At 40.2% G+C, this 18,714-nt stretch overlaps 1 protein-coding gene across 1 annotated transcript in view; it reads left to right on the top strand.

The window, feature by feature from the left end:
- CACNB4 (calcium voltage-gated channel auxiliary subunit beta 4) overlaps positions 1-18,714 on the top strand; it is a 281,243-nt gene that overhangs the window by 253,416 nt on the left and 9,113 nt on the right. The window contains exons 7-9 of the mRNA XM_019646510.1: positions 355-374; positions 590-670; positions 1,529-1,624. Of these exons, the coding sequence (XP_019502055.1) occupies positions 355-374; positions 590-670; positions 1,529-1,624 (197 nt within the window). The remainder of the gene's footprint in view (positions 1-354; positions 375-589; positions 671-1,528; positions 1,625-18,714) is intronic.

Raw genomic sequence — 18,714 nt, 5'->3', positions numbered from 1 at the left:
CATTTTACTTGTCCCAGTTGTTCCCAGCCACACTGTGTGCTGTGTTCGGCAGGGAATATCCCGCGGCCCATGCTGGCCCAGAACTTCCAGTGTTGTTGTGAAGACCTCCCTCCCCACCCAATGTGAAATCAGGATACCAGGTGGTTTGTACAGGGAGGATATTGTCTGTTTGTTGGTATCCTCAAAATTGGGCTGTCCTGAATGAAATACTAGAACATCCTTCTGCAGAGTGGGTGATAGCCAAATGATGAGATTTAGAGGGACAAGTTGGTCCATTCTTCCATCTTTTAAAATCATGTACTATTATTTACAGAGATTACATATTTTGATATGGCTCTCATTGTTGTCTTTTAGCAAAGCAGAAGCAAAAAGTGGTAAGTTGTGTTTCCTTTTTAAATCTACTGTTAAGGTTTCTACCCAAAGTGCCTGCAATGCTCCATTTCAGTGACCTTGAAAATAAGGGGTGAGCTTTGTCGGTGGGGGCCTGTGGTAATCATTTCTCACCTGAACTGAGAATGATGAGTGTTGTGGCTGTGGAGGAGGTGTACTTATCCTCACCTTGTCACGCCTGTCAAATCCTCTCTTTCAGACGGAGCACATCCCTCCTTACGATGTTGTGCCATCCATGCGTCCGGTGGTGTTAGTGGGGCCGTCTCTGAAGGGTTATGAGGTACAACTACCCGTCTGTTATGCTTCCGCTCTTGATCAAGAATCTAGGAGACAGATACCTGGAGCTGGCTCCTCCAGGGTCTGCTTCCATATAGGTACCGATGGAAGCCGCCTGTCAGCAGTGAGGGCGGGTGGTGTAGTGTGGGGTGTGCCTTGGGTCCAGTGAATACTGCCTGTTCAGTCCTCAACACCTTGAAGGAGAACCAAGGGGAAAAATTTTAGTAACTGCAGGTGTTTAGAATGAAAAACACTTTCTACAGTAACCTACCCCTCGGAAAGGACAGGCTGTGATAAGGTCTTTGCTCAGCCATAGTGCCCTGCCCTTCTACCTCTCTCACTTTNTTTATATGTGGCAATATACAGTGCTAATGTTTTGCTTAGATTTCTGTCATGAAATTACCTCATTAATGTAAAGTAAACTGGACTGCCTCGATAATTATCAGTGACAAAAAGGACCAAATATATAAATGACTCTGATATTTATCTGACATTGGATAGTGAACCACAATTATTACTCATCTGAATTTGGACATACGAGTAAATGACCTGGTACAGAGCAGTTCCTCCACTTTTGCAGGGCTGTCTTTGAAATCTCTGGGTAAAATCTAGGGCAGGAATTCAAGATCCCACCAAGATCTCATATGGCACGAGAATAGGATGAACATACCAAATCCACTATCACTGAAAGCCAGTGTAAGTGGATGATGTCATTACAGAGTTTATATATATGATTTGTCACATTGCATTTTCTCTCTATTAATACACAGTGCTAAACAGACTATAAAAAAAGGGCTTTGGTTTATTTGGTTTCCTTTTAACTTATTGACAGTTTTATCAGATTCATGTCTTCTTCTCTCAGGTTTTACAGAGGTTGATTAAATCTAGAGGAAAGTCCCAAAGTAAACACTTAAATGTGCAACTGGTGGCAGCTGATAAACTGGCACAGTGTCCCCCAGTAAGTACAATCATTTTTTGTTCTAATCATTCTTGACTAGTAAGGAGAGGGTGGCAATTTTTATTTTCATATCAGCATTGTTGTTTTTATTCTAGAATGATGACAATATTGGTATGTTGTCCTAAACCTAAAGGCTTTCTTGGTACACACTGAAGCTGTTGTGTGGGCTACATACAGGAATCCAGAACTGGGTGGGGTCTGCTGTAGTAAGACTTGAACTTCGTGTCCGGTGCCCCATGTCCTTACTGCTGCCTTGATCACCTCACAAACACTCAGCAACCTATTTAATCCAGTCATGCGGACACTTTGATGAGAAGAAAAGAGAAAGGAAACATACTGGTTTGACTTCCCTTAACTTTGCTGCCTGAAAGTTCAGATAGGTATAAAAGATAATGACATTGAGGGTTGAGGATTTTTTGGAACTAGAAGAGCCCTGTGGTTATANAGATCACAGGTGATAGATAGAGATGCTGGAGAAAGGTGGGCCCAGATCAGCATGGTCAGGTTATAGAAGCATTCATTGAGATCTCTCCAGCATAGCCCATGACTTCTCAGAGCTCCATTTGTCTGGAGTGGGTTCATAATGAAACTTCCATTGGAACCCTCCTGAGCATCAGCCAGGGTAGTCAAGACTGTCAGGTTTGTTTTGTTTTGTTTTGTTTTAGTTTTTTTAGCTGAGCCATCCTGCCACCTGTGGGCAGCTCAGCGGCAGCTCAGTTCGGGCCGGGAATCGAACCGGCGACTCTGTTGCTCAGAGCTCGCACTCTTGAGTGAGCTCTTAACCAACTGAGCCACTCAGCAGGCCTCAAGACTGTCAGGTTTGATTAAAGGGTTTTTTTTTTTAAGAAAATGAGCTATGCAGATAAATATGCCTTTCTCTTCTTCACACATACAACTTATTGCATTCTATTTATATATTATCCAAATAGTGGTCCCACTTTGTTATATCGCGTGGCCCTCCGCAAGCCTCCTGGTTTGCTCTGCCCAAGAACCTCTCTGCTCATGCCAGAGTGCCCACTGCCCAGGAATTTTGTGTTGGTTATGCAGTAGGCGTGCCTGCCCTCAGGGCTTGTCAGAAACCACACTTACCTCATTGCTGGTGCAGAGTAAATAAGGCCCAGTTATTTCTGAGTTATTTACCCAGAGACTCACGGGTTCTCTGTAGGAGAGCAGCCCAGTTGCATCATGGCCTTTTTCCTCCTTCAGAAAACATTCTATTCAGGTTTGAAGCTTAAAGCAATATAGACTTGTTCTAGTTATAGTCCTGGCCAGGAGTTACACTAAACCAGTGGCAGTTTAATGAAAACAACAAATGGAGAGCATACCCCAACAGCCTGAGGCTGAAATTCACTGCAATAAAACTAAATTTTAGTTTTCAAACTTTTCTCATGAGAAAAATCTCCCTTTTTTTTCTTTAAAGTTGTTTTTGACATGTGAGAAAAAAGAGACAGGTATGTTATTATTAGTAACAAATGTAGAATGTGATTTCAGAAGGATTTTGCAAATAAGCCTAATTGTCTAAATTCTTTACATTGATATCCTGAAAGCTAGTCACCTTTCAAAGCAACATGAACTATTTCTGGCCATCCGATTAGGTAATATGAAAACTGATAGCTATGTGGACTCTTTAAATTCATACTTCTAATACAGATCATACATTAAACATCAGTGATGTTGTGGGAAATGAGAATTGTATGCTATTATGCAAAGCCCAAGAAAATAGAGTTGCATGATAGTCTTGAACATTCAAGATCCCACACACCCTGTCAATCCATTTGGTTATGGAAGGGAGAACTTTTCAGTGAGTGACATGAACTTGAATTTGTACCGGACAAGCAAAAATAAATAATGGGATTCCGGTACAAGCCCTTTTCAGTGACGATATTTACAGCAGCATCACCTTTTCCTANTTTCTAACCAGCAACTTCATTCGTAATACAACAAAAGAAATAAAAATAACAGCAACAACAAAACCAGAAACAAAAATCAACAAACAAACCCTATTCTGTAAGTAAAAGGAACTATGACCGCAATGACAGCCTATGAGAGTTCATCCTCAAGTTGCAGCAGGCAACAGAATAATGGGGACTCAGATATGGGCTCACCTGACTTTAACCCGAGTAAATCTTGACCATCTAGCAACACATGGCCAGGAGTGACTATGTATTTGCACTTGATGATCTGGCTCCTATCTGGAGATCTGGGGTTGCTGGAGAAGAAAACTGAAACTGTAAGAGAATTAATTGTAAGTCAGATGACTAAGTGCTGGCCTGCTGCTCGAGGCCGTGGGTTTTAGACCTTCTCAGCTTCTAACTAACTGTGGAACTTCCTCTCTGTGTCTCCGTTTCTTCTTGGTAAAATGAAGAAATTTTACTTGACTGGAGTTTCCCAACATCTTTTAGCAGTTGAACAACTTTTTACAATGAAATCATATATAAAGCCCCAAGGTGGAAAACAGAAATGCAGAGATGTTTGCGTGTCATTGAGGGTGGAAAAAATGGAGCTCCAACGACTCAGCCTGCATTGAGTGTTCTCCGTGGCCCTGGAGGTAGTTCCCGAAACTCTTGATTTCTGCAGAAAACAATTTGAAGACGCCTCAAGTAATTTATTAGGGCCTAAGCATTCTACAAATTTAAAACTTTCTGACCATCTACACTTTATAAATACAATGACACAAGCAAGGGGTACTTTGCTTTAAAATAGCAGCAGAATTTTTGCACGGCCTGTTACTTTAAAGAAGCGATTTCCAACCATTTATGAAAAAGGAATATTTTTAATTCTCCCCAAGGCTTCATGTCACTGGAGTCTCCTGAGAGTGCTGATAGTGTTGTCCCAACACAGGTGTGAGCTGCCATGCGACTCAACAATTGTTAATAACTCCGCCCCTTCCCTGCTCCAACCCCCAAAGGAGTTTGAAAATTAGGAGAATGGGCACACTGACTAAGTATGAAGGGGAAAGGGCACTACTCTTTTTGTCTCCTTTCTGGAACTCTGCCACGCTATGCAGATAAGAATGGAGAAATGTCCATGGTGGCAGGAACTGGCTTAGGGAGGCATTTTTTGCATTCTACAGGTAGACAATAATCTGAAGTTGCACAATCCCAGTTTAAAATAAAGAATTTTTAAAATTCTAAGTTCCAGTGATTCTCATTTGATGAATCATATGCAAATAGACCCCTCTCTCCATTCATTTGCAGTGTCTTTGCTTTGTGCTTCTCTAGCGTGACTCCAGGATACTTTCTAATGTATAATCCTGGCATGATCCTAACACTGCCCTCAGGTATAGTGTCTTCTGACTGCCCACCATCTGCATTCAAAGTCATGTGCAAATATGCTAAAGAATGTTGTTCCCGCAGACGAGAAATCATGTTTTCCATATTCTTAGAAATAAAACATTCCTTTCAGCCTGCGGAGACATGCTTCATGCGTCATGAATGAACTGTTGAGCACCAGGAATGCAACATAGCTACAATACCAACTGGTGGATTGTCTTTCATGATCAAAATGAAGAGGATTTCCCCCTTTGACCAGCACCATTAATACGCCAGGGCAGAGCATTTGTAGTTCCTGAAGGTCTTGTTCAATTGCAACACAACTGTGAATTGTAGGGAAATTGTATTGCTGCTTCCTGGAAAAAGCATGGTTTATTCATATGTTTTGATTGCCTCCTGGTGTGGTCTGCATTAGAGAGAATTCAGCAAAGCAGACAACAGTAGAGGAAGAGCTGCATTTTTATAGCAAACAATTTGTGTTAAATAGCCCAAACCTTCCCCCATTCTGCTCTGCTTGTATGTTAATACTAACCAAAGCCTGTTTAAAATACTTGTGGCCAATGTTTATTTTACTGCGGTTGCACTGTAGTATGTAAAGTGGTTATTAAGTACTATGGTGATGAATCACTTGGAGAGCCCCATGACATTTTTACTGGCTTGTTTTGTTCTGTGTTCCTATTCATAGGATATCAATAACGAGAGTGACAGCTGACATTTCTCTTGCTAAGAGGTCTGTCCTAAATAATCCCAGCAAGAGAGCAATAATTGAACGTTCGAACACTCGGTCCAGCTTAGGTAAGATGCTCAAATGTGTTATATCTCCAAGCTGTGCTTTCCTACTGCAATGGCGTGTTGCGTTTGGGAATGGCTTTTCCACTTTGCTCCCCATTCTGAATGGGGAAGCACTGATTAACTAAAGAGAATGCTATCCATGGGAAAGAAGGGAGCAGTCCTGCAGCAGCCAGAGCCTCCTCTCCGAGCTCTAGTCAATTAGCTAATTAGTAGTCAGGTGGGAAGAACCCTCAAGGGGCTCTCCTAGTCTGTTACTGCCTAACCGTGTGAAGCCACTCATCTCCACTTTGCCCAGGTTTCTCAGTTCAGCTAATGTTATGTGTCATACCTGAGTCACAGCCGACATGAAAGGATATGACATGTTCAGCCTTCTCAGGTCTTCAGAAGAAAGCTTGATCATGGTGTTCTTACTGTTGCCTCTGATGCTAGCTGGTAGTACCCAGAATGGTCACATCTTTAAGTGCACCTAGTAAGCACAAGTGAGAATGCATCCTGAAATTCACCATGATGGAGAAGAAATAAACGCACTATGTGGTTAGCTCCATCAAGCCGTATAGGAGCAGGGCTGTGGAAGGGGAAGTCACCACCCACAGAAGCAAGTCCATGCTGCTGGTGAATCACAACATTCATCTCAATAGCCTGTTTGTGGTTTCTATGATTGCCAAGAGTGGTGGGGTCCACCTATAACTTTCTAGGAGTCTCTTTTGCATTCACAACTGAAGGCAACTTGTTTTACTGCTCTCTTCCCCATGGGCAGAGTAGGAAAGATGGGGGTCATCGATGCCACTACATTTTTTAAACTACTGAAATGAACTCTATAGATGATTGAAAACTTAAAAAAAATTTTCAAGATAAATTCCTTGTCCACACATCTCATCAAGAATTCATTGAAGGCTGTGCCTTGACCCCAAGCCAAGAATTGTGAAGGTTGGAAAAAGGCTACAAAGTATAATTTCTGTATTCCTGGCATGGGACTGGCATACAGGAATTGCTCAATAAATGTTTGTCGGATGGTTGCTTTGTGAAAGAATGCTAAACATACCAAATGGGATTAGTTTTCAGCGCTTGTGAGGACAAGATCCCGGACATCAGTGGGTTTTATTTTTCAGTCCTGTATTTAAAGCCTTCCACATACAGAGCAAAACACTCTGAAAGGTACAGTGTTTTGACCTTGAGGAGGTGAAGATGGCAGAGTTGATGATGGTGAATCAGGTTAGGCAACTGGCTAAAGTCAAATATCATGGGTGAGAAGCGTGCCAAATTAGATTGAAGATTTCTCAAACAAGTACCTGTTCTCTGTTCTCGTCCTCCACTCTCCTCTCACTCCTCACAGTGACATTGGCTTTTAACCACTCCTTCCTCTGATGGATAATGAGAAGCTAAAAGATACTTAAAAGCGTAAGCTAGGTTGCCTAACTTTAACCATATGCACAAAATGCTGAGGAAGAAACAAGGTAGATGTCAGCTCACTGGTTTTCCCCTTTACTCTGAAAATTCATATACCACAGCCATTGGAGTTAATTTAATGGTAATCTATTATAATAACCCCTCTGTGAGTCACGTATGTCTGTTTGCCTGCTTGTTAATAATGCACATTTGTAGATTCCTTCATCAAATGTTTCGTGAACTCTTGTTCTATGCTGTGCATTATGCCAGACTTAGGAAGTATGAAAGTGACTAAGACAAAGTATCTTCCCCATGAGCAAACAGAGAGAGAAACGAGATGGTTAAAATACTCTTTGAAAATAGCATTATGAGCAAAGAGCTAGGGGTTTAAAGAAAAAAGGATAGGGAGTAAGAGGGTCTGAGAAGATGTCTCAGAAGTTATATTTGAGCTGGTTGTTCAAAGCAGACAAGAATGTACAAAGGCATCAGAATATTAAAAAAAAACATTGGTTCAGAAACAACTAATTTTGTACAGAGCATGCTTAGAAAAGGGGAGTGGGTGGCATGGTTTGAGAGCAACAGAAGAAACTGAAAAAGCAGATTGAGACCATTGTGTTAGGGCTCTAGTATGCCTTGCTATAGAGAGCTCTAAAATAGATTCCATGAAATGTTCATTTTAAAAGATACGAAGTAGTTGCTACATTCAAGATGTTTTCCATGGTCAAATAAATTTGGAAATTACAAATTAAACAATTGACATGTTTCTTTACTGCAAGACTTCTGAGAGCCATTAAGATACAAAGGGTAATGCACGTTTGAAACTCCCAGAGAAACTATCATAGTATGCCGTATTTCCCCTTGTGCGGAAAACCCCACTCTTCCCATAGGATATCTTACNAAGAGCAAGCAAACTAATTGCAATTTGTTGTCCTCTGCTAATGATTTCAAATCCCAATAAAGTTGTTACTTTAGGCTTGTTGACAACTGGATCAGATCAGTTCTATGGCCCTTATTGGAGACTTTGTAACTGGCTGGTCATGGCCAAAATTCCTAAGTGAACATCAGGTAACGTCTACAGATAAGATCTGAAACGAAAGGAAGTTATTAGTTCAAGGGGAAAGAAAAGGATTTGAGAAAGAATTAAAGAAAAGAGACTGGGAATACAACTTAGGTAGACTCAGAGAAGTAGTATTTATTTATAAAAGGAAATGGGAACAAGTGATGCTATCACAAAGCAGCCAGACCATGGAAGAAAGAAAACTTATAACTGATGTCAACACATGGAAAAGAGCAACACAGTGCCTTATGTTTCATAATCAATATCATTCTCTTATCATCTCCTCCTATCATTCTTCTATTCAAATGCAGACTCATCGGTGGACAAACACTAGAGATAGTTAATTGAACACTTTAATGCCACACACGAATATTAAAGTTAGCAGGTTTTGATTACAATATGTCCTACCTGATTCTCCCACCCTTGAAGTATATATAAATTTCACCGACTCTGGAGATTAGAGAGTTCATGGTAGACTGCTAATTTTTGAGGATAGGCTATAAAGAAACTGTCTTTTTCAAGTCTTCAAATTTCTACTAATTGTCTTATATACATTACATATATACCTATCAGCCTAGGATACTATGAACAATGATTTAAGAAAGCACTTTTATGTATTACCTTGTTTACTGCTAATGACAATCCTGTGAGATAGTTTGGCGACGCTCCTATCACTACCGTATTGATTACGATACTAAAGCTCACAATATGGCATGACTCGGTCATGCAGCCAGCAAGCGAAAGATCCAGGAAGAATACTGAGGTCTATGCAGGCTTTCCATTCCTGTTGTCTTGACAGTGCGCTCGCTATCTGTTCTCTGGGACACTTTTCTCTATTAAGACTAGGACTTAAAAAAAAATTAGTATACTAACAGGGCTGTATATTAGTTGTAGCAAGGAGAGTATAGAAGGATCTTACAGCTGTTCCATTCCCAACATGGAAATACTAATTATTTTTTCATGAATGTGTCATAACTGAAAGTAATATCTTNAGGGCGGGTGGTGTAGTGTGGGGTGTGCCTTGGGTCCAGTGAATACTGCCCGTTCAGTCCTCAACACCTTGAAGGAGAACCAAGGGGAAAAATTTTAGTAACTGCAAGTGTTTAGAATGAAAAACACTTTCTACAGTAACCTACCCCTCGGAAAGGACAGGCTGTGATAAGGTCTTTGCTCAGCCATAGTGCCCTGCCCTTCCACCTCTCTCACTTTTGACTTCTCTCTTTCTCTCTCTCCGTTTGCCTCATTCTTTTTTTCTCACCCCTGCAAAGGTAACAGACATGATGCAGAAAGCCCTCTTTGATTTCCTGAAGCACAGGTTTGATGGGAGGTGAGACATATAGATATTTTTATATTTTTATTTTCCTTTAACCAAACATGTATGATAGATTGATTTGTGGATCTGTGTTTCCAGCGATCGCAAAAGATCTCTAATTTAAAGTTAACTCATATATTCAGGGAAGAATATAATAAAAGAGCTTTGAAAATAGGAAGTTATGAAGTATAGCATTGAGTCTCCAAGGGAAAAAGGACTTTGAAAAGGAAAATCATCCTTTTGTTTTATTTAAATGTATGTGTTGGTCTTTATTTTCTCACTTGTTACTGAATTCATACCAAACTTGTTTTATGAAAATTACTTATTTAAAATATAGACTATTTCTGATAAATATGACAGTTTGCTGGCCAAGGTGGTCAATATCATTTGGGAATTACACGTGAGTATGTGTGTGTATTCTATGAAAGTATAAATATAAAAGTACTTAACTTCCTCAAAAGAAGAGTGCAAGAAATGTTTTCCTCGTAAGACCATTTTGGAGGGAATAGTACTTTTTTAGATGTTTAGTTCTGTTTTTTAGATGTTTGTTTTAGTAGAAATTACCTTGTTATTTTATTGGTTTATTTTGTATCCTACCCAGTATCACTATGGCTCAGTCTTTAGCCATCAGATAAATTCATCATTTCAGTTTTGTGATAAATGTCTAGAATGAGTTTTTGTATTTTGCAAGAAATGGCAAAAAGTTCATATTGACTCAAGACTAAGTGCTAAGCACTTTCACAAAGCAGAGTGTACTCCTAGTGAAAATAACCACCTCCAAATACCTGAAGACTTATTAGAAATGAAGAATACTTAAAGAACGTGTACTAGAAAGTATGGTTAAATGAATCCAACTTACCCATATTTAATAAACACTGTATTTTAAGGAAAAAAGCAAGCATAATACTGCTTTAAGTATAAATTTTATATCTTTGTCAAAAAAAAAGCCTTCTGGATAATTGTGTTAAAAATATTCATTTCTGGGACAATATACAAAGAAATTAAACTGAGATTTTAGATCTAACAATTGAGATTTTAGTTTAAGAAATCAGAATACTTCAGTGCAATTATGTAAATTGCTAAGTACTTTGGTATGGGATAGACTGCCTTAATAAATCCCAAAATGTATGATTCAAACACAATGGAANAATCCAGCAACCATCTGACATAGTACCACGCTATCACAATCTTATTGACTATATTCCCCATGCTGTTCATTACATCCCCATGACTTATTTGTTTTATACCTGGAAATTTGAACTTCTTATTCCCCTTCACCTTTTCCCCCCTTTTTAAAAATTTTCAATTACAGTTGACATTCAGTATTATTTTATATTAGTTTCAGATGTACAGCATAATAGTTAGACATTTATATAATTGACTATATTCCCTATGCTGTACTTTACATCTCCATGACTATTTTGTAACTACCAATTTATACTTCTTAACCCCTTCACCTTTTCCCCCCTTTTTTAATTTTTCAATTACAGTTGACATTCATTATTATTTTACATTAGTTTCAGATGTACAGTGTAGTGGTTAGACATTTATATAATTTAAGAAGCGATCCCTCTTTTTAGTCTAGTACCCCCCTGGCACTATACATACTTATTACCATATGGACTATATTCCCTGTGCTTCACTTTACATCTCCGTGACTATTTCATAACTACCAATTTGTACTTCTTAATCCCTTCACCTTTTTCACCCTGTCCCCAAACCACCTCCCATCTGGCAACCATCAGTTTGTTCCCTGTATCTATGAGACTGTTTCTGTTTTGCTTGTTCATTTATTTTGTTCTTTAAATTCCATATATAAGTGAAATCATATGGTATTTGTCCTTGTCTATATCACTTACTTTGTTTACCGTAATACCTTCCAGGTCTCCATCCATGTTGTTGCAAATAGTAATATTTCATCCTTTTTTATGGCCAAGTAATATTCACTGTATATATGTACCACATCTTTATCCAGTCGTCTATTGATGAGCACTTAGGTTACTTCCATGTCTTGGTTATTGTAAATAATGATGCAATGAATGTAAGAGTGCATATCTTTTTGAATTAGTGTTTTGGATTTCTTTGGATAAATACCCAGAGGTGGAATTACTGGGTCATAAGGTAGTTCTATTTGTAATTTTTTGAGGAACCTCCATACTGATTTCCATAGTGGCTGCACTAATATGCAATCCCACCAACAGTGCAAGAAGGTTTACTTTTCCTCACATCCTCACCAGCACATGTTTGTTGAATTATTGATAATAGCCATTCTGAAATGTTTGATGTAATATCTCATTTTGGCTTTAATTTGCATTTCTCTGATAATTAGTGATGTCAGGCATCTTTTCATATGTCTATTGGCCATCTGTATGTCCTCTTCGGAGAAATATCTACTCAAGGCCTTTGCCCATTTTTTTTTTTTCAAAGATTTTTATTGGGGAATTAGAACAGCACTGAGGAATTTGGGGGAAGGGGAACAGACAAGTTGCTGTCCTTTTGTTCGTCAGTCTAGTGGTGGAGGACGTTGCTTCACTGGCCCAAGTTGGCACCATCATTGCTCTCTTCCCGGGCGAGGCAGATCAGTCGCCGGCTTCTGGACGGCCGCTCACTGTGGCTGCTGGCCGCTCATGCTGGCTGCTGGCTACACACGGTAGCCCATGGCAACCCACTGCCACAGGGGCTGCATGCAGCCTACGCCGTCACCGGCAACTCCCGGCAGCCCAGCTCCAGGTTGAGCTGTTGTTCAGCATCTTAGCTGTGGAGGGCAGTGTCACTGGCCCTCATATGTGGGATCCGAACCGGGGTCCTCTGGCGTCCCAAGCCAGCTCTTAACCAATGCGCCACTCGGCCGGCCCCTTTGCCCATTTTTAAATTGGATTGTTAGTTTTTTTGGTGTGAAGTTGTGTGAGTTCTTCATAAATTTTGGATATTAACCCTTATTGGATATATCACTGGTGAAAATCTTCTCCCATTCAGTAGGTTGTCCTTTCGTTTTGTTGATGGTTTCCTTTGCTGTGCAAAAGCTTTATAGTTTAATGTAGTCTCATTTGTTTATGTTTTCTTTTGTTTCCCTTGCCCAAGACAACATATCAGAAAAAATATTACTAAGGGCAATGTCAGACAGTTTATTGCCTATATTTTCTTCTAGGAGTTTTATGGTTTCGGATCTTACATTTAAGCCTTTAATCCGTTTTGAGTTTATTCTTGTATATGGTATAGGAAGGTGGTCTAGTTTCATTTTTTTTTTGCATGTGTCTGTCCAGTTTTCCCAACACCATTTACTGAATAGACTGTCTTTACTCCACTGTATATTCTTGCCTATTTTGTGATAGATTAAATGACCATATATGCGTGGGTTTATTTCTGGGCTCTCTGACCTGTGTGTTTGTTTTTATGTCATTACCATACTGTTTTGATTGCTGTAGCCTTGCAGTATTGTTTGATATCAGGTAGATGATGACCTCCAACTTTGTTCTTCTTTCTCAAGGTTGCTATGACTATTCAGGATCTTTTATAGTTCCAGATAAATTTTAGGAATATATGCTCGAGTTCTGTGAAAAATGCCGTTGGTATTTTGATAGGGATTTTATTGAGTCTATAGATGCTTTGGATAGTATGGATATTTTAATGACGTTAATTCTTTCCATCCATGAGCATGGTATATGCCTCCATTTATATGTATTTTCTTTAATTTCTTCAATGTCTTATAATTTTCTAAGTACAAGTCTTTTAAACTCTTTGGTTAAATTTATTCCTAGGTGGGTTCTTTTTATGCCATTGTAAATGGGATTGTTTTCTTAATTTCTCTTTCTGATAATCCATTATTGGTATATAAAAATGCAACTGATTTACAAATATGAATTTTGTATCCTGCTACTTTACTGAATTCATTTATCAGTTCTAATAGTTTTTTGGTGGTATCTTTAGGGGTCTCTATATATAGTATCATGTCATTTGCAAATAATGACAGTTTTACTTCTTCCTTTCCCATTCGGCTGCCTTTTAGAGAGTTTTATGTCTGGCAGAAATGTCCAGGCTCCAGTCCCCGTGCTGTGCTCAGACACTGGCTGTGAGCAGCCAAGAGAGCATGATCTTGGTTTAAATGCTGTGATGGATCCCAAAGGTGCAGCAGCTCAAACTGTCTGCTGCCTACACTCATCATAGCAGGCTCTCACCCAAATGGATGAGCGTGAACCTCTATGCTCACCCTAGTAGATAACATTGTTCTTACTTTTCTAGAGGAGAAAGCTCAATTCCTGCTTAAGAAACTATTGGAGGTAGGAATTAGGAAATGAACCCCAACATTCAACGCTAGATCTGTCTCACTCTGAGAAATCTCTGTCCACTATACCCCCCACCCCCCACATAACTGTGTAGTGTAGTGCATCTATGGTCCCCAATTTGGCAGTGCAAGAAATAGCTCATTTTCTACTTTGACCCCATCCTACTGGCAGGCAGGATGTTTAGCCATGCTTACAGCTGCCTTTATCCTAATCTGAGGCAGACCAAGGAGCCCACGTCCTAAGGGTGGGGTTGGTGAGGAAGCTGAGGGAGTGATGGGGAGAGTTTCAATTCAGAAAACCATTCACCAAGTGCATGTAATCCTGAGGAATAGCTGTCCTGCTTCACCAGACTGCACCTGGAACAGAGGATCTTTGGCCTGGCAGGGAGGCACACAGCCCCTCCTCTCTGGGACAAGGGCCAGGGAGCTCCCTATCTTCTCTGCCAGAGGGAGAGGAGGTGTCTCTTTTCCCCTATTGTTGCTATTAAAGGAACTTCCTCTGCTTTGATTGTAGTAAAAGCATCCCACCTTTTTTTGTTTCCAGAAGCAGTTAGCAAAATCTTTCCAACCAATTTAGGCTTTTGGGAAACAAAACACAACAGGGGAAGTGGAGAGCTGCCAATTTCCTGCCACAAACCCCCTGTGAGACAAGGGAGCAAAGACCCTGTTACCTGCCTGAGTGGTAGACAAGAACAGAGGAAAATACAGAAGGAAAAACACAGATTACTATCTCAAAACTTGTTTGCCGTGTGTGTCTTCATAAATGTCAAAAAGTCTACCCTGTGAGGGCAGACTGGTTCTGTGAGGTCCCAGAGGTGGCGCTAAGATCCGTGGGAGTTTCAAGGAGCAGGTCTGAGTGGACGTAAGAGCAGTTAGGCTGGTCTAATTGCGTTTGACAGAGTGATCAGTTGGACCCACTAGGAAGAAGGCATTTCATAAGTCTGCCCAAATGCAAATGCCAAAGAGAATGAAATGACTTTCTAAGTAGTGAGCTCTTTGTCTCTAACTGCATTCAATTGTAGGCGGGTAGGGGTGGAGCTGGCTCTATGAACAGATGTCCAGAGATGTAAAAGGAATCTCCCCTGGTGAAGGCTGTAGATATGGTATGCTATCTAAGATATGGATATGGTGTCTAAAATGCCTTCTCCACACTAAGGCTCTCTATCCAGATTTTAGAAGTGATCGGCATACAGATATTGAATCCATGAGGGTTGTGGAGCCCAAGGAAGAGGAGAGTATAAAAATAAGAAGATAATGTTATGTCAGATGAAATCCTCATTGTTTCAAAACATTAATATCAGATACTTACAGATACTTATAGACATGTCTGAGGACATGGTATTGATGTGGTTAAACCAGACAAATTCCAAATATTTAGTCATCTCAATTCCATGTGGCTCACCTACAATCATCCCTCATGGCAAGAATTAAAATACATTCAGCAAACGTGATTGAAGCATTAAGCCTGGTACCTTGCTAGATGCGAGGGATACAAAGATGTGTTCCTGCCTTCAAGGAATGTAGAGTCTAATAATATTACATTTTGCTAAGTCAACTCTTGGCAAACAATTTGGTAGGTCATAAATATGCTTGCAGACATTACTTCATAAATCTCATCGATTAAAAGAGTGGTTTAGGGGCATCCCAGTCGGGACCCCATATTGTTTCGAGAGCTGTAACTTTCTGCTCTAAAAACTATCCTCTGCTACAAACTATATAAACATAAATAAATAAATAAAATAAAGTAAAAGAGTGGTTTAGATCAGGGTCTCCTCCACCTCAGCACTCTTGACATTTTAAGCTGCATAATTCTTTGTTGGGGTGGTTGCAGTCCTGTACATTGTAGGGTGTTCAGCCGCACCCCTGGCTATTAGCGACCCCCAAGTGTGACAACCAAAAACATCTCCAGACATTGTAAATGTCCCCTAGGGGGGAAAAACACTCCTGGTTGAGAACCAGTGGATTGGATTAATACGTGCACAAGTTTTGGGTAATAATATTATAAGAAGTCTCAGTAATTCCTTGAGATGTGTTTTAGGTAAATTGAACTTGTTTCTTGTTAATTTGATCTTTTGATGAGACTGAGCTTATTAACATTTATTCTTAATAATTACTGGAGAAAATACGTGTGCCTTATTAAAATAGAGGTATTTTACTGCTGAGAGGGTTGATAATAGAGTGTTTGTGCATATAATGCAACTTATTGCATCTGAAATGCTGGAGCCAGGAAAAGATATGTGCACATTAAATGCAGATAGTACTGTGAGCTGCTTAGAACTTGTATGTACGTCAGGAATTTCAGACAGCCTCATGTACTGGGGAGTCAGCCTTGTCCTCTCATTATCTCTCAGCAGGCTAAATAATTGCTTGTTTTATATAATTGGTCCAATAGCCTGGAGTTTTGAACAAGCAGTCTGGATAGGCAAGGTTACCTTGTATTTAATATTTTCTGAACACTGTTTACATTATTAACATGTTTATTGGATACTGTGTGAATAGTATTTGTAATGCTAAGAAGGAATTATACACTCTATTTTGGCATGCGTGATGAAATCTCTGGATTATAAAAGCTTGTAGTAATCTAAAAATGTGTCTGCATTTGTCCCTGCTTTATCTCAAGACCATAATTATGATTGGCATCCAAAGATTGGTGATCACTGTGTCATTTTAGTTCTCAGAGAAACTTTGCCACTTGCTTAATTGGCCACTGCATCTCCAATCTGAAAAGTCAGCATATTACACTGGCAGAGTCTTACATTGCTAAGAAATTAAAGGCAGCATTCTTTGGAAAGGGAAGCCTAAAAGAGTGCTGAGAAAATTTAACTCTCTGTAGCCAGGAAAATGAATCCTAGACTCCAGGACTATGGAAGTGAAAAGGTGACCGTTTGGAGCACCTGGTGTGGTATTCCCCGGAATGTGCCCCTCCTAATTTGAGTCCCATACGATGTCAACAGATGTGACAGGAAAAGAGCTCTGATACCAAAAATGTCTGAGAAAACACACCAACAAGGGGAGACTGCTTTCTTTACTGCAGAATCCTTACCACTGAGCATTTTATATCTCCATTCGGACAGATAGCGTGCAGTGCTTCCCCTACATTTTGACTATAGAACCATTTTTTCCACAGAGCATCCTATGGGTCTGGTGTTTCATGGGAAGCTGCTAGGCAAAGACTGATCCAGTCCAACTTCCTCATTTGCAAAGGAGGGATCTGAGACCAAAAGAGGTGAACCGGCTCTCCAAATGTCATTTGCTTTGGCCAAAGTCAGCGTAAGATTTCTGTCCTCCTTTATCAAGACTTTAGATAGTGAATGGCAACAGGCTGGTTATTATACCTTCTCCTAGAGAGAGAATCATGGGTTTTGTGGGAGAGGGTAAAATTTCCTCTTTTTTCTCCGCTAAGTTTTTCTGGTTGGACTAGTAATCAGGTTTACATGAGACAGATTAGCAGGAGAAAATAACCAAATTTAATTATGTATGTACATACAGGGGTACTGTAAAAATACAGGACCTAGGGACAAATCTGGCAGTTAAAGCTTCTATGCCATTTTAAGCTTAGGAGAAAGAGGGGCTGTGGTTTGGGGCTTCAAAGGGCAGGAAGACCATTCAGATGGAGATGGAAAATCAAATGTTTGGCAAATGAATGTTTGCTAGGGCATCTGTAACAATGGGACCCAGAGGGGACTTTGATCAAAAGGGCCTGGCCAGGCTCCTCCCTGTCTATCACACTAGTTCTTATAAAACTCTAGTTATCTATGATGATAGCTCCCTTCCTGGAGCAGGTCCTCTATCTGAATTCTTTCAGGCAGCTAGGGCAAAGGTCATAGGCTATTCCTGAGACTTTAGTTTCTTAAAACTAAACAGCTTAAAATAATATCCCAAGAAGTCCTTTTCTGGGGTGGCAAACTCTGCTTCCCCCCAGTTTCATGGATAAGGCTTCTTCTAAAAGAGGGGTCACAAGCTTTTTTCAGTACATAGTAAATAGTTTCAGCTTTGTGGACCATTTGGTCTTTGTCACAAAACTATTCAACTCTGCCTTTGTAGCAGGAAAGCAGCATAGACAGTAAGTAAATGAATGGAAATGTTCTAGTCAAACTTGGTTTCCGGAGCAGAAGGCAGGCTTGATATAGCTATACCACCCTTGTTCTAGGACAAGGTTCTAATGATCTGTTACTGTGCAAAAAACTACCCCCAAACTTAGTGACTTCAAACGGCCACTATAGTTGATAGGATTCAGCTGGCAGCCGACCTGGTTCCGTCGCAGGGATAGCAGGAAGGCTGGGCTCAGCCAGCCCCTTCCCTGTCTGTGTGGGTGTCTCACAGCCTCTCCACAGGGCCTCTCCCACAGGCATCTACGCTTCCTACATGGCATCTCCCAAGGCTCCAAGAGCAAGTATTCCGATCTCTTAAGCTTAGATACTGGGCTTAGGTATTGGCACAGTGTGGAAGAACACTTCCACAGTGTTCTGCTAGTCAAAGGAGCCACAGAGGCTGCCCAGATGCAAGGAGAGGGTACACCTCCTCCATCTCAATGCAGGGCGCGTCATAAAATTGGTGGCCATTTTTAATCTGCCACAGACAGAAAGATGAGCTGAGACGATGGGCTCCTGAATAGTTCTGCTCTGGGAGAGGGAGAGCTTTCTGTCATTGCCTGCTCCGGATTCACAGAAGAAAAGGTGGTATGAAGACAGAAAGGGGCCTATGAGATGAGGACCCACAAGCCCGTTTCATATACACTTTTTTATAGGACCAGCCTGAGTCTCTGTTTGTAATATACATCTACACAGTATATTGTTAGATTTAATTTGCCTTCTACCAGGTACTCATATCTATTTCCTCTTCAGAGACTTTGAAAGTAGTACATTTTAAGAAGGCCAGTACCCCAATATTGGGGTCATGAGAGCTACATAATGCATAGTGAGAAAAGCAGATAGGCAGACAATTGAATATATAATAAATGAAATGTAATCCTTTAATCCTACTTAGCAA

The sequence above is a fragment of the Hipposideros armiger genome, unplaced genomic scaffold (genome assembly GCF_001890085.2).
Source record: "Hipposideros armiger isolate ML-2016 unplaced genomic scaffold, ASM189008v1 scaffold_104, whole genome shotgun sequence".
NCBI lineage: Eukaryota > Metazoa > Chordata > Mammalia > Chiroptera > Hipposideridae > Hipposideros > Hipposideros armiger.
This window is presented reverse-complemented; position numbering and strand designations above follow the sequence as displayed.